The sequence below is a fragment of the Neodiprion lecontei genome, chromosome 5 (assembly GCF_021901455.1).
Source record: "Neodiprion lecontei isolate iyNeoLeco1 chromosome 5, iyNeoLeco1.1, whole genome shotgun sequence".
NCBI classification, from domain to species: Eukaryota; Metazoa; Arthropoda; class Insecta; order Hymenoptera; family Diprionidae; genus Neodiprion; species Neodiprion lecontei.
This window is the reverse complement of record NC_060264.1, coordinates 1896769-1919909: the sequence shown is the minus strand read 5'-3', so window position 1 is coordinate 1919909 and position 23141 is coordinate 1896769. Positions and strand designations below refer to the sequence as shown.

The 23141-nt window shown below is 38.7% G+C and overlaps 4 protein-coding genes across 6 annotated transcripts in view; 2 read left to right on the top strand and 2 right to left on the bottom strand.

Moving 5' to 3' along the window:
- Positions 1 to 13987, bottom strand: part of LOC107228011 (transcriptional activator Myb) — a 45312-nt gene extending 31325 nt beyond the window's left edge. The window contains exons 1-2 of one of the 3 annotated variants that reach the window (XM_046739776.1): positions 13552 to 13987; positions 3501 to 3603 (exon numbers count right to left, since the gene is read on the bottom strand). In XM_046739776.1, the coding sequence (XP_046595732.1) occupies positions 3501 to 3595 (95 nt within the window). In that variant the 5' untranslated portion in view covers positions 3596 to 3603; positions 13552 to 13987. Of the gene's footprint in view, positions 1 to 3500; positions 3604 to 3941; positions 4653 to 13551 lie in introns of those variants that run through there. The other 2 variants (XM_046739777.1, XM_046739778.1) reach the window with 2 other exon arrangements.
- Positions 13988 to 14039: 52 nt separating this feature from the next.
- Positions 14040 to 15779, top strand: LOC107220947 (checkpoint protein HUS1). The gene is made up of 3 exons (XM_015659766.2): positions 14040 to 14317; positions 14415 to 14821; positions 14918 to 15779. The coding sequence occupies exons 1-3, from the start codon at positions 14266 to 14268 to the stop codon at positions 15299 to 15301; spliced, it is 843 nt and encodes a 280-aa protein (XP_015515252.1). The 5' UTR covers positions 14040 to 14265; the 3' UTR covers positions 15302 to 15779.
- On the bottom strand, positions 15318 to 18225 carry LOC107220965 (nuclear pore glycoprotein p62). Its single transcript, XM_015659790.2, has 4 exons — positions 17801 to 18225; positions 16534 to 17605; positions 16209 to 16455; positions 15318 to 16132 (listed from the first exon to the last, which is right to left on the bottom strand). The coding sequence occupies exons 1-4, from the start codon at positions 17880 to 17882 to the stop codon at positions 15770 to 15772; spliced, it is 1764 nt and encodes a 587-aa protein (XP_015515276.2). The 5' UTR covers positions 17883 to 18225; the 3' UTR covers positions 15318 to 15769.
- A 260-nt stretch (positions 18226 to 18485) lies between these two features.
- On the top strand, positions 18486 to 22770 carry LOC107220956 (UDP-glucuronosyltransferase 1A9). The gene is made up of 4 exons (XM_015659777.2): positions 18486 to 19219; positions 19289 to 19634; positions 19964 to 20222; positions 20662 to 22770. The coding sequence occupies exons 1-4, from the start codon at positions 18846 to 18848 to the stop codon at positions 21195 to 21197; spliced, it is 1515 nt and encodes a 504-aa protein (XP_015515263.1). The 5' UTR covers positions 18486 to 18845; the 3' UTR covers positions 21198 to 22770.
- Positions 22771 to 23141: the final 371 nt, after the last annotated feature.

Below are 23141 nucleotides of genomic sequence, written 5' to 3'. Positions count from 1 at the left end.
AAAAAAAAAATTTATAATAAAATATACGAAGCGTAGCGAGGCAACAAAGTTTCTACTAGAATTTTCTTTTCTTCTCGAAATCTGCAGTACCTATTTTTCGATTAAAACGAGTTTATTCCTCCTGAGAACAGAGTCAAAATCCCAATCTCATTTCACACGTGTAGTCTGTAATAATACCGAATCCGGTGAAATTCAACGCGCGCTATTCTCGATCCTCCCAGTTTTCCTACTCACGGTTACGTTCGCCTAACTTTTTCACAGATTTAACGACAATTCTAACGAAACCGATTAGCATACGGGTATGAGAGGACTTGCGTGGTGGTGGTCGAGTTGCGTCCAAAGAGAGCTGGTGTTTAGAGGCCGCGAGAGCGGGAGAAAGAGTCTCCTCTCGCATCCTGTAACGTACTTTTTCAAATCTCTGTTTGACCGCAGTCAAGAGCACACGCATGTAAAACGACCGGCCTCCTCCCTCCTCTCTCGCCAAACTCCAACTCGATCTCTGACTCTCGACTCTCCTCCTCTCCTCCTCAAGCTTTTAAAAGCTCTTCTAATAAAAGGGAAATTTTTTTTTATTCATTTTTTGTTTTTTTGTGTTATCAATTTTTTACGCACATTTTTCACTCCCCCAGATCAATTTCTACATCCTAATAAACTTGTTGACTTGTCGGAAAGAACAAAAGAAACATTCGATTTTCAAAATTTGCCGCGCAAATTAGAATAGGTCGTTATCTGATTTGAAAATGAAACAAATGCAACCAGAAGCGCCAGAATCTTCTTTTTACCTCTTAGGATTCGTCACGTGATTGGAATTTTGAAAAAACTTTGCGCACGGTTTAATTATCTCTATTTCTTTCTAAACTTGAGCCTTTTTTTTTTTTTTTTTTTTTTTTTTTTTTTTTTTTAAACACCGTGATCGATCGATTAATCTCACGGCGTTTCTTCCCTCGCGCAAGGTCGGCTTTTTTATCGGTCTGCTACGGTAGGTATATAATAAACTTGTCTGCCGTTCTCCGGCAATTCTTCACGCTAATTCTTTCTCTATCATCATAATTACGTTATACCTGTTTTCGCGAAACGATTGCTTAATTTAAACGAAAAGTCAATCGACTGTTTGCCGTATAATTAGGATAGAAATAAATAAATAAATAAATAAATAAATAAATGAGAAATAGAAACCGAAAATTTTTAAATTAATTTGTTAGTCAATTAATCTTGAATGCATATACCTGTACACTTAATTCAATTCTAATATACATAAACTCTAATTTGAATTATTACACGTATTGTAAATATACGAAAAAGTATCTCTATAACTATTCTCTTATCGCTTTTACTCTTATTTTATATCTTATAGTCGACTTTTTATTTATTTTTTTTTTTCGATATTGAATAACGATCAAACGTTACGTTATAAATAACCAATCAAATAAGAAACCGCGTGTACAAAACTAAAATACGGTATGCATTGTGATTTGCTAATTTGATTATAAACATCTCGCGCAACAGTTGTGATACATCAAAAATAACATACGGTAAAAACAATTAGTGATAGATCAATCGATTCATCAATTTGTGTATTCATTACCGTCAGTTCACGCATGCGCGTGATATAATTTATAGTCCAGTATCACGATATCATTAAACTGTGCCTATGACTATTAATACCCGTTGGCCAGAAACGAAATGATATACAAACACGTATTACATTTTATTACGATAAGATGAAAATCCCCTCTCTCAAGTACTGTGGGAATATGTAAATCTCGGAATGTTATATTATACATACATTGTCTACATATGTACGTATATATAATACGTACAGATACTACGTAAGTACTCAGCTTTTCGGTTTGTCTATCGGACGATGATGTCAAGAAACGATGCTCTCGACGATTCCGATTTACAAAGTCATAAGAACAAACAGAAAAAAAATATCCTTCAACACTCTAATTATACACGGAACGAATAACGAATTTTATAAAACAACAGTGATTCTTCCGTAATCTGGCCATAATTTTTTTCAATTTTTGTCATTACATATCGTATTGACAGATCGATAAGAAGAAAAAAAAATTTATCAATTTATTACAGACTTTCAATTCCTTACTGCCGGTGTCGACTACTAGTCATATTTCTGAAACTCTGAAAAAATTACCGAACTGCGTCGTCGTGAGTTTTATTATCATTATTATCATTACTGCTTGTATATATATATATATATATATCTATACTTTTTTAAATAAGAAAAATACAAACAAATAAACAAATATTCGATCCAGTTTCGCCTGTGCGCACCTGCAGTAAATAAACTATCAATACTTAGAAGCTATTGAAGTATACAGTACGCGGTATTTAATTGTTTTCGAGGCTTCCAGAGGAGGCGGCGAAGAAGAATATGCGAGTGCGAATGCATAGTTAGGTACAAGTAAAACTGAAGGATCCGTACTTCGCGGAAGGTTCTTTCTCGTCCGTAATTCTCTTCGCACCGTCTTGAGTACACCATAATCCAACCTAAAATTCCTCGGCGTAATATTTAAAACTGTGTGGATTTTTCCTGGCAAAGGACAAGGCCGGTGAAGATCCTTCTTCCTTCCGCCTTTCATTTCCTTTGGGGTTTAAAACCCCCGGCGAAGTATAAATTGTATTACGGTATACAGAGAGAGAGACAGAGAGCGAGAGAGAGAGAGAGTGAGGGGGAGAGATATATAGATAGATACAAAGCATCACGGGTCGCGGCGATGCCTGCAAGTCCGTAAGGCTGTAAATAAACGGCCTTTCGTGCAAAGAGCGCGGAGTTACTGCCGTCTGGTACCAAGCCGAGGGACCAACGCGAGGGTAAAACGCCTCTCGACCGCTGTCTCGTCGGGCTCGAAAAGGAAAGGAAGGGTCCCTCCCTACAATACACCTCGGATAACCTCCTCGCCCAGCGTCCCTACCTTTATATACGTATCAGTGGGTATAAGTTTGTGTACATCTAACGGTGCGTCTACCGGGTGGCGCTTTTCGAATCAACTACTTTTTCCCTTATAATTCTGTACAAGATTTTCGTCTTTTTACTCATATTTATTATTTGATTATAGAATAGCGCTAATTATAACAAGTTAAGAGAATTGATGAATTAGAGGTGCCCTGATGATTAATACGTATATATATATATAGATCTTTTCTATCTTTCTTTCTTCCTCGGAGATACTTTGAAGAATTTCAAAGCGATGCTTAATTTTTCTATATTTCTATATTCTTTTTCTTTTCTTTTTTTTTTTATCTTCTTAGTTATTTCATGCTCAACGCATATTCCAACGTAGCTGCATTAATTTAGTCACTTATTTATTCACTTGAAAATTTCTACAACTACAACTTGTTCGTGCATATGTGTTACAAGGAATTCCCAAGTGAATGTTAAATTGGATAATCATAGAATTGGCGATAAAGAAGAAGAAGATTAGCATTAAAACAGAGAGAGAGAGAGAGAGAGAATATGTATAATGCGGTTGACTTACGCCTCGGTTGGGGGTGGCGAGTAAAACGTCGAGTGATAGGAAGCCAGATCCACGCTCTTAGCCGGCACCATCATTCCACTCGGTAGTAAATCCATTTTCCGTTCTTTAATCAGTTAATTTTAAACAATTTCATCAGTTTATTATCATTTAGCGAAAATCTTCTGCTCTATTCTACTTTCTCTCTTCCTTTATACATGTATATTTATTTATATTTATATATATTAAATACGTTCTATCCCGAAATTTATACAACCCGTTCGTATGATCAAAATCACTTAAACACACGGTCGGTGTAATTAATCGATTAATATGAAAATATTCGCATAGATTATTGATTTATCAATTAACTCATGCTCTTCACTTTCGCGTCATGTTTTATACGCGCAATTATCGAATTCTTACAATAATCCATACTACGTATTTCAATTATAATATTCTTACCGTTGTCGTCAAATATCACAACACGAACGGCGCAATATTATAGTGGATAAATTTGAAGGGGGAAAAAAAGCACGACACAACCGAAAACCTTATCGCCACACCGCAATTATAATTTTGCGTTGCGGATAATTTTTTCGTTTCCCTAATATAACTGGCCATTATTATTATATATCTCGTTGCTTTTACAAATCGAACCGCAACGATAATCGTAGCTGCTACAGCCGATGCTGCTGCAGCTGATGGTTTTATTCATATTTCAATTATTATCGTGAATCTTTAAAATTTATACCGATAAATTTCCTCGTCCTTAATTTATTATTATTATTATTATTATTATTATTTATTACACACGGTGTAAGAAACAGGTCTCAACGTCACACAAAGATCTAGTTTCCATTTGGTATTATTCGTAGGTTTACATGCAACACACGTGTATTATTAACTTTGTTAATAATTATCGTGCAAATATATATATATACACATATATACATATACGATTCATTCGTACGATTCTCGCGATTTAATCAATCCATCCATGTCCTTGGTGTTTGTTTCTTTTTTTTTTTTTTGTGTTTTTTTTTTTTTCGCTAGTCCATCGATTTCTTTAAAAGCATCGATAAGAGCGCAGAGTACATCGTAAAGTCACGGTCGGCCTTAACAACAACAATAAAAACAACAATAACAACAACAACAACAACAACGGAACAACGAAATACTCGTTGACTTCATCTCGAGTCCGATCCAGTCGACGGCCAACTTCTGACTAATCGTAAGGGATCCGACACGGTCGGTCAGGACCAACGCTTCTGACTCCCGTGGAACAAGCAGGGATGAGATGGACGTCGGGAGGGGGAGGGGGGAGCTTTCGAGGGGGAAAAACACGAGAGAGAGAGAGAGAGAGAGAGAGAGAGAGAGAGAGAGAGAGAGCGAAGAGGAGGGGGGAACGACAATTAGTGTGTGCGTTGTGCGTGTGTATGGGGGGGGGGGGGGGGGGGGGGGGGGGTAGGAGGGCTGGGCCCCTTGGCATGGGGCACCATGGGTCGGCGCTACGAACATCACCGAAGTAGAAAGTCGGAAATACACGAAGTTATGGAGGGATGATGCCGATCATCGCTTCTCGTGTATTATATGAATCAAGATTGTCGACTGTTTTTCTCAATTTTTTTAGTTACTCTAACAAATTAAATTTTTCTCGGTATAATATTTGAAATGATTTGATTTTAAATGCGTATTATCCATTTTTCATTTTAAATGGAACTGTTTTTAAGCATTTTCTCCCAGCAGTGATTATTATATATTACTATATAAATTTTTAGGAAAAAAAGTATTGACAAGATAATAACGTTACTGCAACAATAAATATTTAGGGAAAAAACATTCGTCACTTCTCGCAACTTTGGGATTGCCTTTAAAATTTAGAACTCAGTAAAAAAAAAAAAAAAAAAAATAAACAAATAAATCGTCAAATTCAAATTACCCTCGAATTTGAATAAAACATCCTTCTTTTTACCATCGCGTTTAATGGTACAGGAAGAGTAGAGTCAATTTTACGAGAATATCTTGGAGCTCTATATTGTACATATTTTTATACATAACACGATTTTTTAACGACAAACAACGGGGGGATATCCGGTGTCCAAGGAACAACCGGGTTAGCGAGAAGGATCGCGTTTCGCACTTTCGTGCACGCATGCGATGTTACCTTACGTATTATTACACTCAAAGCATAAATGCATACACGTATAATACACACTGATGTAACCGTACGACTGTAATCGTAACCGAATATGCGAGGGCAAAATCTCGCGTGGCCACAAATTTTTGGAAAAAAAATTCGACGTCAAGAATATCATCTGGGCGAAATTGTCAGGTTTATATTAACTTGTTTATACTAAAAGTTTGAAGCAATAAACCGATACTATTCACGCTCAAACACCGACGGGCTAATTTTGATTGCCTCGTCCAAGGGGAAAGAGAAACCCGACGATTACACAGTTTTAACATTTTCTCACCGCGAATACTTTTGGCGAAAAATAGTTTCGTCTCTCTCTTTTTTCTTTTTTTTGACGTCTTTTTCATAGTCGATTTAAACACCACTTTCAATAATTGTCACCTCCTTAAATATTTTCTCTGTAACTATTTACAGGGTGGCCACAAATTTTTTTTGTGAAAAAAAAAAATTCCACGCCATTTCCACATTTTCCATTACCTAAAATCCAGTTTTCCCTGAAATTTTCTCCAAGTTCTAGTAAGTTACTAAAAAGAAAAATGTAACTTGCAAAAATAGTCAGCGTTAAGCAAGTTTGTTTTTTCGAGGAAAAAAAGTAAACTCGTTACCCCGAAAAAATCATTTCTAGTTCCCATGATAGGAAAACTTATATTCACAGTTTTTTCCATTGCCGAATTAAAAATCCCATGAAAATTCCAGCTTTTCCCCATAACGTGGGTATAATAAATATTTGAGATGTGGCCGTTTAATTTCCTCCGTTTTCTTCTTCCTTCTTTGCTTTGCGCTTCCTCCTCTTTCCACTTCTCTGTATAATAATCGATCGTAAATCAGAATCTCTATCTTCTCACGGATTTCAGTAATCGATTAAATTAATCTATCTAACAGAGACGAGCCGGAAGACGTGGAATTTGAATAATATCCGAACACATTAGTTATACATCGGTGTTTGCTATTAACGTCCATAATCACCGGATACGATTAAAGATTACGTGATCAACGGCTAATTGAGGCAGATATCGCGTCGTAACGATTTGTGCGAAGATAAATTCTGCGAAGAAAATAAAAAGAACAACACCAATAACAACAACAATCCCAAACAATTTTCTATTTTATTTCTTAATTTTCATCGAAATTCAACATCTCTTTCGACATATAAAAAAAGAAAATAAGGCAAATCACTGGTACGATTTATTATTTAACAATACGAACGTGAGAGAGTTGCGGGAATTTTTCGTCGTTCGTTCAAGACTTTATTACGTATTCTCTGTACGATCGACGCGGATGATGAAACTGGTGTGTAAAGCAAGGAAGAAAGAAAGAAACGAGGGAGAGAAAAATGTACCTTTATTTTTAATGGTGCCAACTCGAGACATGTGTACATATATATAAACATATATATATGTATATATATTTTTTTTTATTTTTTAATTTTTAATTTTTATTATATATATATATATATCTGTCCCCTCTTCTACTCTCTCTCTCTCTCTCTCTCTCCAATATCCCTCAGCATCAATGTTGATACAACACGCAGTCCGAAGATTGCACCACCCGCTAAGAAATCTCTTTAAATATATACACACGACGTAAAGTGCAATAACAATAAGAGTATAGGATAAAAAAAAAAAAAAAAAAAAAAAAGAAAAAGAAAAAGAAAAGGAAGAGGAAAAAATGCACGTGTCGTAATTTGACTACGCCTTTAGACAGCAGCAGCAGCAGCAGCAGCAACAGAAGCTGAGCCTCTGTCTCAGTTATTTCAGGCTTTGGGCCCTTTATAGAAATAAATATCACGTGTCGCATGGCATCGCTTTATCCCAACCCTAGCCGGGAACAGGATTCGTAGAATTAATTTCTTAAATATTTTTTTTCCAAAATTTTACAGTTACTTGTGTGGTACTTTTACTCTCCCTTTTCCCTTTCCACACCCTAGTTTCCATTTTTTTTTTTTTTTTTTTTTTTTTTTTACAACACGCATAAACTGCTATTTTACGATCGAAATTTAATAATTTTTGTTTCAACGTTACCAACTTCAGCCTCGTCATAATATACGGTATTTTACTGGCCCAAAAAGTGAAAAAAAAAAAAAAAAAAAAAAAAAAAAACGAAGCACTGTGCCGTATTACACGTACCCTTGCTGTAAAACGTTTCAACGTGAAGCGGGGTGACCACGTGTTGAGATACTAATCTGCCTCAGTCAGCTTATTAAACAGCATTACACAAACCTGTGAGATATGTCGCCACAGCCGCGGTGAGGATGATGATGAGAAAATTCTTGGTGAACTCGAAGACGGGGATAAAAAAACGCGGTGGATGAATAGAGGGAGAGAAAGAGAGAAAGAGAGATTAACAGACGTCTCGTGAGTGTAAACATTGCGTTATCGTTCCTTGTTGAAGAAAAATAAAGAAACTTTTTCCAAAAAAGACCGCAATAAGAGGGAGGGGGAATAAAAAACGAGAAAGAAAATTAAAGGAAAAGAGAAATCACTTTGCGGTTCGAAAGGCTCGACGTCTCGTACTGCAAACATTCATGAGGCTGAAGTTGGTAACGTTTGGGTAACGGAACGTTGGGGGAAGAAAAAAGTTACTATCTCGCAATATCGTAGTGATTTTGAAGTGGTTAAATTTTAGAAATATACATTTCTTTTACCTCGTTATAATTTACTGTATTTCAGATCTTCCTAATTCGTATTTTGTGTTTCTTTTCATGCATGACGTGTAAACGATTCATTGATTCGTACAAACAAAAATCTGCCACCAAATTTTTATAACTCTGTAGTATTCGAGCGTCCAAGATAAACTCGCGTGTCTGAGACAGCGTTGTAGTTTTTTTTTTTTTCCTTCTCTTTCTGACAGTGCACGAGCATTATACATTTATCGGAGCTCACCTACAAAAGCATCGAACGTACTGAGCAACATGTGGCGAACGGTGGCGCCATGAAACCGAACAACCAACCCCCTGGGTTCACGTTATGGGGCCGAAAAGGGGGAAAAAGGTTCTAGTAACATATGCAAGCGGTGTAAAATTCTCCTTCTCTCTCTCTTTCTCCCTCTTCAAAAAATGAGTCACCAGCAGAGGGGTTTGGGTTTCGCGCAGGCTTCTCCTATCACGCGTGTCGTAAAGTATACGTGTATAGAACGCGCGATTCGTTCACCCTTCGATAAACACGCTTCGCAAAAGTTGAGCCAAGGAGGGAATAAAATAAAAAAAAAAAAAAAAAAAGAAAAAAGAAAACGTAAGAAAAAAAAATTATACACATTCAAAATGGGGGAGACGAAGCTCGGGGTTCAAGAGACGAAGACTTGACCGAGTTGCGAGTTATATTCAAGTGTTCTATATACACACGTATATTATAATATACGAAAAAAAAATTGGCGAAGCGGAATTAGTTTAAAAAAAAAAAAAAAAAAACGATATAATATATTATAATTTTCAACGCTTGAAAGTAGGACAAAAAATTTGTCTTTGTTTCGTGTTTCAACGAAGATTTCTCGATAGTGAAAAAAAATCGCACGCATCTCAGGTTTTACGAAAAATTTTTGTTTCGTCGCGGAAAAAAGTCAAAAAAAAAAGAAACAAAGAAACACAGTCACCAAAGGATTTAAGGATATTTCAATTTTGAAATTCCTAAACATGGCCTGTTTTTTTGCTTCGATATTTCAATGTCGTTGAAACGGTGGTAAAAATTTTTCACAAGTGTCTCGGAGAAAAGCGAAATCTGGTTGAAAAAAAAAAAAAAAAAAGACCTTTTCCGAACCGTCCTAATATATATATATATGTATATTGCATTCGTACACCGACAATGAGTGCGAATCGGGAATTGACCTCCCGAAGTGTTTAGTTCCTAATTTAAAAATCAAGAACGTAGGCGAGCAGGCGAGGCGAGTGCGCGCTGGTAAAAGAAGAAGAAAATAATGGGTTACATCGGTTTCTTCTTATGTAAGCCAACGTCGTCTGCATAGCGCGGTGCGCAAGAATAAAAGAGATCAGGAATAAGGATCGCGGGTGTTCTCATCGCGGAGGATCGTCGAGAGCGGATTGTACCATGCCCTGAGAAAAGAGAGACGAGTTTCCAGGGATTCCTGGACGCCGTAGAGGGAAAACCTGAAGAATCTATATCTCAGCTTTAATCGGCCGTAGAAGGTTGAGAACCAGGAATGCGGGGCCCTCCTCCTTACACTCGGCGAGGGAACCTGTCCGGACCTCCGAGAGCGACCTGAGCAGCATCCCTGGACCTCGTCTTATCTCTCGCTCTCTCTCTCTCTTCGCACGTACTTTCGGTACACGGAACGTACACAGAGGTTCCATGTAAAATGTACACGCATACAGAGACGCGGGTATTTACATTATACGCTGTGAGCCGAGGCGTTCGTTCCGTATTTTCGAGTACTTTCACAGTCGTTTTGTTGGATTTCTTTTTTTATTCAAATTTATGATTTTACCACATCATGTGGGGCGAAAAGAAAGCAGAGAAAAATTTATTACACGTAATATATACCGTGTGTACGTTTGATGTGTTGCGTTTTCATGAAAACTGAAAAAAACAAAAAAAAAAAAAACAAAAACGGGATACAATGAGTAAGAGACTCGTGTATTTAAACGGCGATGCAGCAAAGTTTCTTTTTTAAAGGGACTGCGAAATAGATTTTGCCGCACGGTTTGGACAGAGTGAGAAAATTCGTTTACAGATAACGCGGACGGTTGTGAAAAAAAAAAAAACACCCTGCGAAGAAAATAGGATTAGATTCCTTTTAATTTCACGCAATAATATTGAAAATTATTAAGGGTAGGAGGAGGTACAGCTAATTGGAAAGTCTGAAATCGTCAGTTTCAGAAACAAAATTGTCATAAACAAATTTTGGCATAGAAATTGAAAAATCTAGCCACGAGGTCCATTCGATAAACAATTTTTAATGAATTTGTCAATATTTCAAGCCGGTCGAATTGAAAACGTGGTCGTTGGCTACTCATATGCGCAGTGTCGTCATTTTGCTATTAATTTCGTTCAAAAAATTCTACAATGTTCTCGAAACTATGAACAATAAAGTCCTCATTTTCTTAGAAAAAAGAAAAAAAAACAAAAAAAAAAAGGTCCAAGCCGTACCCGTCCCTTAATAATTTCAAAATTCCTGATACAACATTACTTCAGCCAATCGTAATACGTAATTCCGACTATAATTTTTATTTTTATTTATTTTTCTTCATTTTTTTTTTGCAGACAGGAACCTGAAGCAACAGCGATTCGATTCGAAACCTCGTCGAGTTCGCCTCTCGACATTGTTTATAATTCGTACAAACGAAGACACGAGCCGTGCATGAGAAAAACGTTCAACTACCACGGACTCGACTTCCAATTTTTTTATATTATCTACATCTGACTCTCCGCTCTTCGTATGGGGCGCAAGGAGAGTAAAGGATGGGGAATGGGAATGGGAATGGAGGGAAAAGAGGAGACGGGGGGGAGGAGGGAAGGGGGGGCCGGCGACCAGACGACGACGTAACATTTGAACCCTCCTCGGTTTCGTTCGAGGTTTCATTCGTTCCTCGTTCCCGACGATCGTCCTTCCCTACTCACTTACCACCGACTGACTGACTGTCTGACTGACTGACTGACTGATTGTCCTCAACGTTAGTTGCTATGCGGGACGACGCGATTGCGTCACACCGAAACCCCCTCTCTCCCTAATCGCTCTCTCTCTCTCCCTCTCTTTCTTCTCGCTCGCTATTATCAACGACGGAGAATTTATTTTTATTCTTGATAAATAGAATCACGCGAAAGATGTATCATCGTGAGAGGGAAGCAGCTTGCTGCCGTCTTAAAGCCACTTTTCTAATGATCTAGTCGTCATTGTGGATAAAAGACGTGTGAGAGCTTTCTTGTGTTATGAAATGAATAAGGTTGCTGGGTCAAGTAACATTATTGTAAAAACAGTCTTGTTACCGAGTTTAAACTGTAAGCACGCGTTTTGCTATTAAAGCATCTGTTTCAAAACACTCTCAATTTCGCTACCTGATAATTCTTTTAATAAACTCGCGAACCCAATTATCTGAACCTATGCATACCCTAGATAAAGTAAAATACAGTTGAAATAAAAGAAAAGAAAAAAGACGTTGCTCGATTTAACGATTGATGAAACTTGGAAATTAATTCATTCTATTCTGTTTATATTTTGAGTGCAATGATAATAATCCCGATGACAATGTAATGTTCTTCGTATTGTTACATATCGTATTCTTCCCAAAGGTTTCAATTCGTTGATTTGACTCCGTCGTTGGTGCAGTTTTTATTTTTTCATTCGATTCTTTTCAATGGAAAGCTGACACCGAACGAACCCTTTACTCGCTTCCTGCAAGATATACTCGATTTCCTGTGTATGTATATATATATTTATATGCATGTACCTCCCACGGCTGCTGCTGGCCCATTTCATCTCGCGTTTACGCGTGTGGTGATGTTGCCATGCTGCGCCGAGAGCAAATAATCACATGTATGGTGGACGTGTGCACACGCATATGGAAAAACAAGCGCTCTTTGTTTAAACATCGGTATAGGTACGCATATGCGATACGTTTAATAATGTATACGTATGTAGGTACACATATCCCACAGAGTTGAAACGTTCTTATTACGAATACAGAGTCGTTCTTTCATTGCGATTCGAACGTCCTGAGAACAAGGATAATTAGGATAACCTGGTCTGCTCTGTCGGAGATGGAAAAATACCATAATCCCTTCCTTCTACCGACTTTCCCAAAAGTTTTCACCTTTTTCAAAAATCTACTGAAAACCCTGAGAAATTTCATACGCTATTACACGAATATCTAGATCCTTTTTCTTTCGATCGACACACCTCGGAATGCGCGGGAAAATTTAAACGCGCTCTCGTGATTCGTAGCTTTTTACAGTTGCGCCTGACGACGAAGGCATCGAGATATAGAGTCGCTGTGCGTGGGGTATTATGGCATTGATAAAACAAGGGGGGGAAAGATAAACGGCGATAAAACAAGTAACGTGAAAAAATGAAACAGGAAGGCCCGGTGCGACTGCCGCGGGCCACGTGTTCCGGCAGACACCTGTCGTCGTTCTTTCTAGGTGAGCGATAAACGGCGAAGTATGCAGTCGAAAAAAACAAAAGACGGAAGAGAAGGAGGAGGAACGAAGGAACATTGAACCACATGTCTTACAAAGACGGAGGGGTGAATTTTTCACCGAGTTTTGGGAAGCAGGGGGTATTGATCGAACGAAGACGTTGTTTCGGATAAAATAAAACGAAAACATGAAAGAAGGCTGAGAATTTTTTTTTAAAAAACATGCTAAATCACACGCGACATTCGAATGTTGTATTACGAACATTGTAACCGTTGTTTCAAATGTGCCTAAAACAACGATCGGATCGTTACTAAAATGCATAATGTTGCAAGGTACATTGTAAGCGCAGCAGCTTAGATTTTGTTTACGCAAATATATATGTATATGTGCAAAGCTGCGGTGTAAGGATCCGTAGGGGAGTTGAATAAGTAACAAATCGCAAAGGATTTAAATTATGGAATGACGAATTACGCGGTCTTTGAGCACAGCTGATTACGCTGGCAAGGCAGACAACGCGTGTTGTTTACATGCGAAAGTAAAGTGACTAGCGTCACGAGATGTAATAGAACTGTCAACAATTGAGAATCGCCGCAGAGAGATTTTCGCGTTCGAAATAGATGAAGAAAAAAAAAAAAAAATGAAGAAGAAGAAAAAATGTAAGACGAAGAAGCGTGTTAGCACCTTGCGAATGTTTAGTAAACACCGAGAGACGATCATTGAATTGGGTAGCGAATAAATTTATGTATGTATGTACGATAAGTTGGAATAATGTATTTCTAGTCTTCTGACTCACCTAGCTCGATAAAACTGCATTTCAATCCGAGCAGGACATGTTCTTCGATCTTTTGCAATTCTCTCGGTAAGGGATTACTTGAGAGAATATGAAGTGTAAGCGATCTCTCTCTCTCTCTCTCACTCTTTGGTTAGTTATTATAGCATTATCGATTAGCTTTGAGCGTGCAGAGATGATAACAATATCTGCAAAATGGCCGACGCATCTATTTCTCACCCTCTCTGCACGCTGTCCGGGTTAATTTGTCAAATTAGTCGAAATACAGTTTTAAGCGTTGCACACACTGACTGATCACTCTCACGGATTTCGCGAATCGAACACCCCGAGAATTGTTTAAAGCACACACCGCACGATCATAGATTTATTTTGTTTCCGGCGCGAGGCGGGTGTTCTGTTTGTTTACACAAAGGACGACCGGCGGCAGCCTCGGTCCCCGAAGAATTCGTTAGGCGATCACCACCGCTGCGCAGGGTAAGTTTTCGTTTGCAGAAAATTATGCTGGCAGCGCGGGAACCGACTGTTTCGGTGACACTGGTGACATCTAGAAACTTCTGAGCGAAGTACCGGTGTGGCGGAACGCCGGAACGGAACCAAACGAACGGCGCCAACGGACGTGCGATGTTGACTTGTTTGACAGGCCGCTGATTTGTCTGCGAGAGCCTCGCGGTAAACGTTCGGTTCACTGGGAATTCGTTCTGTTTATTACTCGTCGGGATGAAATTCAGATGCAGAATGATCGACTCCGCAGCGATGCGCGACTTCACTAGTAAGAGGAAAGATCGATGTTTCACTGGCCTAACCATAACCTGTTTATAATTTATGTGTACGAAAAATGTAACAACTTTGTATATTTCAATCGATAGATGTGGCAAACACGGTATCCCGCCTGGCAAAGGCTTGCGTGATACGTCTTACAAAAGACGAGGTGTGCTTTCACGTCGGTGACGACTATTCGCCGATAGCGTGGGCTGTTTTGTACCAAAACAAATTCTTCAGCGAATACACCATGGTAGGTGTGTGCGAGGAACAGGATGAGATATACCTCGAATTCTCACCTGCCATGCTCGCAAAGAGCCTAAGCTCCCTCAAAATGACCGCCAAGAGCGTCAAGATCAAACTTACCAACAGAGAACAGCCATGTCTCACTATCGATATTGAATTACCTTCGATAAGCAACGAGCTTAGACAGTGCGTTCATGATGTACCTGTTAAAGTAATTCCTCGAAAAGAATGGGGGGAATATCAGGCTCCAATTATACCGTCGTTCGATGTATGTTGAAGAGACCTAATACTGAATCATATCGTCTGGCAACTTAGCTCGCGATCAAGTTTACTCCTGCAAATGCATCTCTATTTTTTGTTACAGGTTTCCATAGAGATGCCAGACATGAAACACTTGCGAAATGTTGTCGATCAGATGGGAAAAATGAGTCCACAACTTGTCGTAACTGCTAAGAAAACAGGGAAATTAATACTGAAGGTGGAAACCAGTTTTGCTACCGTAGCGACGCACTTTCAAGACTTGAAGGTTGGAGGAGACGATCGAGACTCAGGAGTAACGGATGAAGAAGAGGAAGAAGTTTCGGCCACCATAGATATTAGGAAATTTGGAATGTTTCTAACATGGGATATAATAAAAGCCGAAAGCGTAATTTGCAACGTAGTGGCTGACAGAATGATTAACATGCATATGAACATTGATGGACATTTAGAAATACACTATTTCATACCAGCCATTTCAATTCTGTAGAAATCAATTAGAATAATAAATTATAACTTTTTTTATATTAAAAAATTACGTATTTGTGCAACACCGGAAATTAATCGATTCAGATTCCTGATCGCCATATAATTCAAACAATTATCTCATTATGTATATGTAGACCAAGACAGTCCTCCAACGATGGACTTGCAGTAATAATGAATATCAATCTTTCTGAGATTGGTTGGAGTGCATTTTTTACTCTTTGAAAACAAAACAAAATTCATACAATATTTGGAAGTACAGCAGATATTCGGTCATGTCAATATTCCACTCGAATTGTATTCTTAATGCAGATTAAAAAATTGAATTGTGTAGTTGAATTAGAGTACCCACCGAATAAGATGTTCAACTGGCATATCTGAATTCGCTGAAAGATGAAATCGTTGACGGTCAAGTTTGCAATTCATCCAAGGTCCTATGAAAGTAGTCACTTGTTCAATGGCGACAGAGGTGTTAATTATAAGCCAAATTGAAGCTTCGCTCATGTTCCTGTCTAAAGTTTTGATGCATTTGATCAATCTGCTGTATCTTTGTTTGCAAAACTGACGTACGTTGATCGAGCCATTGCAAACTGTTCATATGTGCATTCAGTATTTTACCAATCTGGACAATCGGGTCACTTGAATCTTGAGATCTATTCGCTTCGTTAAGGTGCTCAATTATTTCTTTTAAATCTTCGGACATCTGCTTCAATTGGGTATCCAAATTTTCTGCAAGACGATAAGTGTATTCTCTCTCCGGATCTGAGGCGGATACTGTTGCCAATTCTTTTTCCAATGGAACGAGGCAGTCCTGTAATTCTCTTTGTTGACCAACCTGGAAGAAAAGAGACGTTAAAGTACACATTAACATAATTAGAAATTCGCGTTGAACAAGGGTTACTTTCACTTACCACATAATCCAGCTCGTGCTCTAATTGTTCCTGTTCTAGTTTAACCCTTTCAACTTCTTGATTTAGGGTAACAATTTTTTCTCCATTCGCAATGAGAAGTCTGTCCCAGGCATTGACCTGCGTTGCCTGATTTACAAACGCTTTTTCCTGCTCCTCTAGTTCCAGTGTCCATTTATTTATCGATTCTTCCAATTGACAGAAATTTAATCCACCTGGTTGACTTGTTGCAGCCGTCGAGGCTGTAACACTATTGTAAAAAGCAATTGTTAATCACATCCATGCCAAGAATTAAAATTTTATGAGCACTACGGATGAAAACACATACTTGGTCGTGGTCTCCAAAGATGTTTGTGGTGCGCTGGTAGGTGCCGCAGTCGAAGCGGCAGGATCTGTACTCTTTGCTAGAGTGAATCCTGGAGTGCTCGCAACCGTTGTTGTACCACCCGAATTGAAACTGGTTGCAGCCGTAACAGAGGGCATACTACCGAGCGTGAAGATACCCGAGGAAGCTGGAGTTCCTGTGGAAAATCCAGTTGCAGCCGTAGCAGGTGCAATAGTTGCCATACTACCGAGGCCAAGGCTAGTTCCAGTTGTTTTAGCTGCTTGCGTCTGCGAGCCAGGTAGATTAAATCCACTGGCAGCGCTTGCGGTTGGCGTAGCGGTAGCAGTGGGAGCCACTGCGGTACTTGGGGCAATTTGCGGAGTGTTAAAGAGACTGAAGCCTGTAGCGCTTGTCGCAGCTGGAGTAGTGCCAACTCCGGTTGTGAATCCTGATGCTGGTGTAGATGCAGCAGGTACTGTGAAGCTCTGACTTGCCGGGCGAGCAATGGTGGTAGTAGCGACTGTTTTTGGAACACCAAAGCTTATGTTGCTGGCTGGTGGTTGGCCAGATGTGGCAGCAGTCGATGCCAAATTGAAAGTAAGAGCAGAGGTCGTCATAGGTTTTGCACCAAAGCTTAAACCATGCGTAGACGAAGGCATCGCTAGGGTGCCAAGACCTGAGCTTGTATTCGGAAGAGTCGTAGTACGGAAACCTACTGATGCATTAGTCGTTGTTGCTGCACTGATCGGTGTTCCATAGGTCAGAGCCCCAGCTGGAGCCGCTGTGTTTGCTGCAGGGAGACTGCTAGCCGTTATTGCTTGCTGCTGCGGAGTTGCAAGGCCCATTAATCCTGACCCTGATCTTGCAAACCCAGTTGTTCCAGAGGACGGTGTACCGAATGCTGGAGCTGTCGCAGGAGAGGCTCCAAATGTTGCTGTTCCAAAACTCGTACTAAATGCCTGGCCAATAGATTTCGACAAGGGGTGTCCTCCTGGCTGAGCCAGGCCCAGTGTCCCCTGCTTGTTGGCATCGCCGGCGCCTACTGCTGATGTTCCAAAGGTGACTGGTTGTGCTCCTGGGTCAGAGAAATTTAAGAAATTGAGAAATGAACTAAACATAACGAATGTCAGTTAGGGAGTCGACCAAAAGTTTATTACTGGGAAGCATAAAATACAGCAATTGTGGCGCAATTAGATCAAATAGTAAAGCATGGATAAGCCAGGTGACAGAGAATCTTTCGTAGGTAGCAACGAAACGTAGGTAGGTTTACCTCCTGTGACAGGCGGGGCAGTAGTTCCTGGGGTGAACCCAGCCTGGGTATTCGGATTCTGAGCGCCAAATGTATAATTCATTTTTATTTACAATAAAGACTTCAATGCACTAGAAGGTAGCCGAATAACCTCCAAATTCGCCGAGTTGTTAATCTTTTCACCTAACTTAAGATAAAGTTTTTTTTTCCCCGATTTCGACACTCTGAAGTTTGCATCTGTAGGCACAGTGGTTTAATATTTCGTTAAAACGTATTACTCTCTACACGATCCGATGACTCTTCAAAAATTATATCGCACAGATTTACGTTAATACAGGCGCTTTTGTGTTTGACACGACTTTTCGCCCGCGCTGATGCGCAAATCGAATATTTAGACGCACGGAACGATGGAATTGGTACGGTAGTTCGATTTACGTTACATTCAAAATTGTAATACATGTAAGTTCAGGTATTAAAAAACGATCCACAAGATTTGGGTACACGGACTTTTCGGCACAATGAATTCAGAAATTCAGTTGGTTGACGATAAGTTAAATCGCGCGCGAAGCGGCAGCGCACATGGCATCTCGTGATGCGAAAAATGGTAGGGATTCATTCCACGCCCACACGTGAGATGCTGGACGAACGTAGAAGGAAATAGAGAGAAAGAGGAGAGAGAAGGAATACCGGCACAGCGAACGGCCGGTGACGGTTCTGCGTCAAGCGTATTGATACTCGAGGGTTTTTGCGTCGAACCTGAGGTTAAATTACCAAAACCCAAAATATCAGAACCATCTGGAACAAGGATAAGTGGTTGTCGATGTATTTCAAGCAGTATAATAGCCCAGGGATGAAGAACCGTGGAACAACGAAACAGTCCGATTGTCTCAAATGCGTTCATGAATACGCGTACACGTGGAAGATGTGACACATCGCAGAGTAACAGCAAAACATCCTCTGTCTCAGGGCGCGTATTATCATATCGCGAGTACGCGTTGCTGTAACGCCGGACGAGTTGGTTACGGTATGAGCCAAGTTGAGTAGGATAATTAATAACTAATCAACGATGATGCTGACTAGTTTATACGGTGCGTGGTTCTCATTAGCTTTTGTAAATCTGATAAGTGCGTCGAGTTTGGTTACGCCGCCAAAGTCTGCGGTGGTTTTGGCTTTCGAATACGAGCACGAATTGTCCTTACTCGCAAACACTCTGTCCGACGAGAACATAAACACAGTGTTGATAATACCCTCGACCTCGCGGGATCTGCTGTACGATAATTTGATCGACGTCGAAGTTGTCGAGGTGAAAGTCGACGCGGCTTTGGCAAGTACGAAGGAATCGCGGGCACTGAAAGCCTGCGAAAGTCTCCTGAGCGATGAAACGATTCAAAATTTGATTCAGGAATTTTCACCGACTTACGTTATTTCGCCTGGTTTGAGGTACAGAATCTGCGAATGAAATAGGCTCACGAACTCGACCGATTTTAAATGAAAACCATAACTTTTCAGACACGACGCCTGCGTCCTACCATGGGTAAGAAAATTCGCTTCAATTCCAGTGATTTGGACCCAAGGCTCGGAGGCTGAATCGTACGTGTTTCACCAGTCGGGAATCGCCTTGCCGATATTAACCGGTGGATTTTGGAACCGTTTATCGTCTCTTCTGGGTATCAGATCGATCGTGAAAAATGCAAATAGCAATTACGTCACTCCCGCGTTGGAATTGGTCGAAAAGTATTTACCAGCCGAAACCGACACCATAGAGAATCTTTACCGCGATGTCGATCTAATTTTTTGGGGCGCCGATACGATTCTCAGATCCGACGTGTCTTTCGTTTCTCAGATGCTGGTCGAGGTAAAGAATTTTGACTCTACCCTTGTGAGAATGATATCTACAATTTTCGACCAATTTTTAGGGAAATGGTAAATACGCATAGTTTCTCATAAAAATTTCCAACATTTCATAAAAAAAATCTAAAAGCTACTACAATTTTTAACAAAAATTATTAATTCTTTACGAAAAAACTATGCATATTTACAACTTTTTACGAAATAATACGAAATGTTCCAACTTACGTAAAAATTCGTAGTAGTAGAAATTTTCACCGTAGTACTCTTCGATTTTCTTTCCCCGTTTTATTACGCACGCGTAAAAGATTTGCTCATTTTTTTTCTCTCCCCCAGATCGGGTGTCATCATTGTCGCGGAGCACATCCGGTTCCACCGGAACTACAGAAAGAACTGATAGAACGCCGGTCAGGAACGATCGCGACGCTGCTGGACAAAGATTACAAAAATCTGATAGAAGAAATCGCCAGGGGTTTACCGCAGGGTCGTCAGGGACAAGCGGTAGTCTGGAAAATTAAAGATGTCGATTATTTGAAGGAAGAAAAGCCGGATAATTTGTTTGTGAATAAAGAAGTTATCCGTCAAGATATCATTGGTAAGTATATTGAGGTGCTGTATGTTTGTATTATCGAAAATTGTCTGATTCTTCACAAAAGTTTGAAATATACACTCCGCCTCGTGCGGCAAGAAGTGAATTAAAAAGTAGCAAAGGCAGAAAATCGGGGTGATTTAAAAAAGAGAAAAAAAAAAAAAATTAAAAAAATTGCTGTGCAATTCGCGTCTGTTCATTCCAGAATAACTGGAAATAAATCGATGTACTTAAGTGCAGAAGCGAAGGAACTCGTAAAGCTCATTGAGCGTAAAATCAACGACTGCTCCCGCGTTTGCCTTGATAATACGAAGTGATCAGTCCGTTAATTACCGACGATATATAACAGGAAAAAGTAAGAAAAGTTGCGGTTTTCCCCGTCGATTCACTTTCAGCGATCTTGCTAATTCGTTCATTTGTTTTTCATTCCTTAATTTTCCATCAGGATATCCGCGCACCCGAGTCTTGCTGAGTCACTGCGAAGACACTGAGTTATTGGAGGCTGGTTTCCACGGTACTCCGGTAATATGCCTGCCAAGAGACGCCGACGAGACGCGAAACGCCAGGAGAGCAATAGAGCTCGGTTTTTCCATTGAAACCGGCGGCGTTCACACCTCTTCGAACATTTTATCGCTGATTAAAACCGTTCACGAGACAGCCGGTTTTAGGGAAAATGCGAGAAAAGTATCTGTGGCGATAAGAGAACGGCCGAATCCAGCGGTGGACAGAATAACGTACTGGCTGGGATACGTCGCGAGGAATAAAGAAGAGAAGAAGCATTTGTCCGTTCGCGAAAATCGCGGCCTCAGCTACAAAAGCATATACAGCACCGACATATCGTTGGCCGTTGGCTTCATCGTCGGTTTAATATCCGGTGCAGTTTTACCCGCCGCCTATATTTTGGCCGGTCGCATTTTAGCCGCTGGTGGTCATAGTTATGGTAAACAGCCTACTAAGCCCAAGCGAAAATATAAAACGTAGAAACCGCGTCAATTTGCGTTGCTCTCATTTTTTATGCATACCTGTATCATTTTCGACATGGATCTGTTTTCTTTCGACATTTTTTACAGATTTCCTTTTTTTTTTACCTACCATCTAAATTTCGTCGTACATACGTTCAATATATCAATATTATATTGTTTATAAATACACGTACCATATAGAATACAAGGTCATACATATACATATACAAATATGAATATATAATAATAATACATTATCATATATTATGTCTATGTTCTAAATACGAATGAAAGAGATTTTTTTTTTATACGATTAAGATTAAATTATACAACGTAACTTTAGAAAATCGTGAAAATATAGCTGGTATAACTATTCCGATAATTAATTAGGATGAAAATAAATTACGTTTCGATCAATACTGCGTGTTGTTTTTTTTTCGATTTTTTTTTACGTTTTCTACGTACTTTTTTCACTATTATATAATATAATACTATATATGCCCTACAATGTATGGTGTATACCTACATAGTGCCTATTCTCTTTAATCGAATTTATAAACTCGTTATAGCATCAATTGCCTGCAGCAACGTTTTTTAGTCATGGTATGACTTATGTGTGACAGTTGTGTAGTAATTGAAATATGTTTTTACAGATTCCAAATACCATAATGTACTCTCCCATAGTATTTCTTTAAAAGAATATTAACCGGATTTGTTTTTTTTTTCTTCATCAAAATTCGATAACCAACAATATGTAACTCATTGTCGCCTGTGAAAAACGAGTTGACGAGCATCGAACGTTACTATAAACAATAACGAGTTAAACACCAAGATGTTAGCGTTTAAGCGAGCTTTATAGAAGACTTCCATTATATGGATAGAGGTAACTATTACGTTAATTCGTATATTATGTATAGAACACTAATACTCATTCATCATTAAAAAGAAATTTTACAATTAACCGCTTAAATGAATTTCATTGGAAATGGTCTATTGAATAATAATAATAATAATATTAATAATAGCAATAATACGAATACAAAGAAAACCGTAACTTGGAAGTTGTATATATATATACATATTAGTACTACGTACAATGAATAATCTACACAGCGAAGAGGATAGAAAGTAAGTAGATATAATATATTTACATTCATTGGCAAAAATGATCAACGTCGGAATAAAACAGAGAGCTAACAATTACTACACTGTTATTACATAGAATATGTGTTTGTGTTATGTATGCAATTGAGATATATACTTCTTATCGATGTGTATGAACTATTTATTTAAACATTATACAGAATGAAGTTAAGAAAAAAACTAAAAATAAAATTAAGTGAAAATGTTCTCTCTCCATTAAATACGTATCACAGAAAGGATGTTAAGAATATTGTTAAAATTACGTATGTATATTATATGTATAATATATGCATATATGTATACTTTAAGATGCTAAGCTATTTGAACTTTTTTTTTTTTTTACTTCATTTATCCGTCTGATTTTTAAATAAATTATCGTTACAAGATTATAATAAGGGTATTGTAATTCTATTATGATTAATTTTAATGTCATTAAATAATTAATCAACGTCGTGGCAATTATTATCATTTATAACCGAACATTAGCTCTCTGTGTTATTCTGTTTCATCTATTTTTTTTTTCTTACTCGTCCTTACTTATCTTTGTTATTCTTCTGCTTTTTTTTGTTTTCTTTTTCTTCTCAACTTATTTCGTATATAATTTATATCAATAATATAAGTACCGTCAGGCGTACTTAGGTCAAAAATCCTAGGCGCTAGAGAGCATTGGCATCTTAATTATTATCGTAGATTAGGTAGTTATATGAAATTTATATTCGCAATCGAGATTCCGAGAGTCAGCGGCATAGAAATAAAGAAAAAAAAAGAACTACCACTCATTCTTCATACATTCAAACACGTAAAAATACACGGTTTTCAG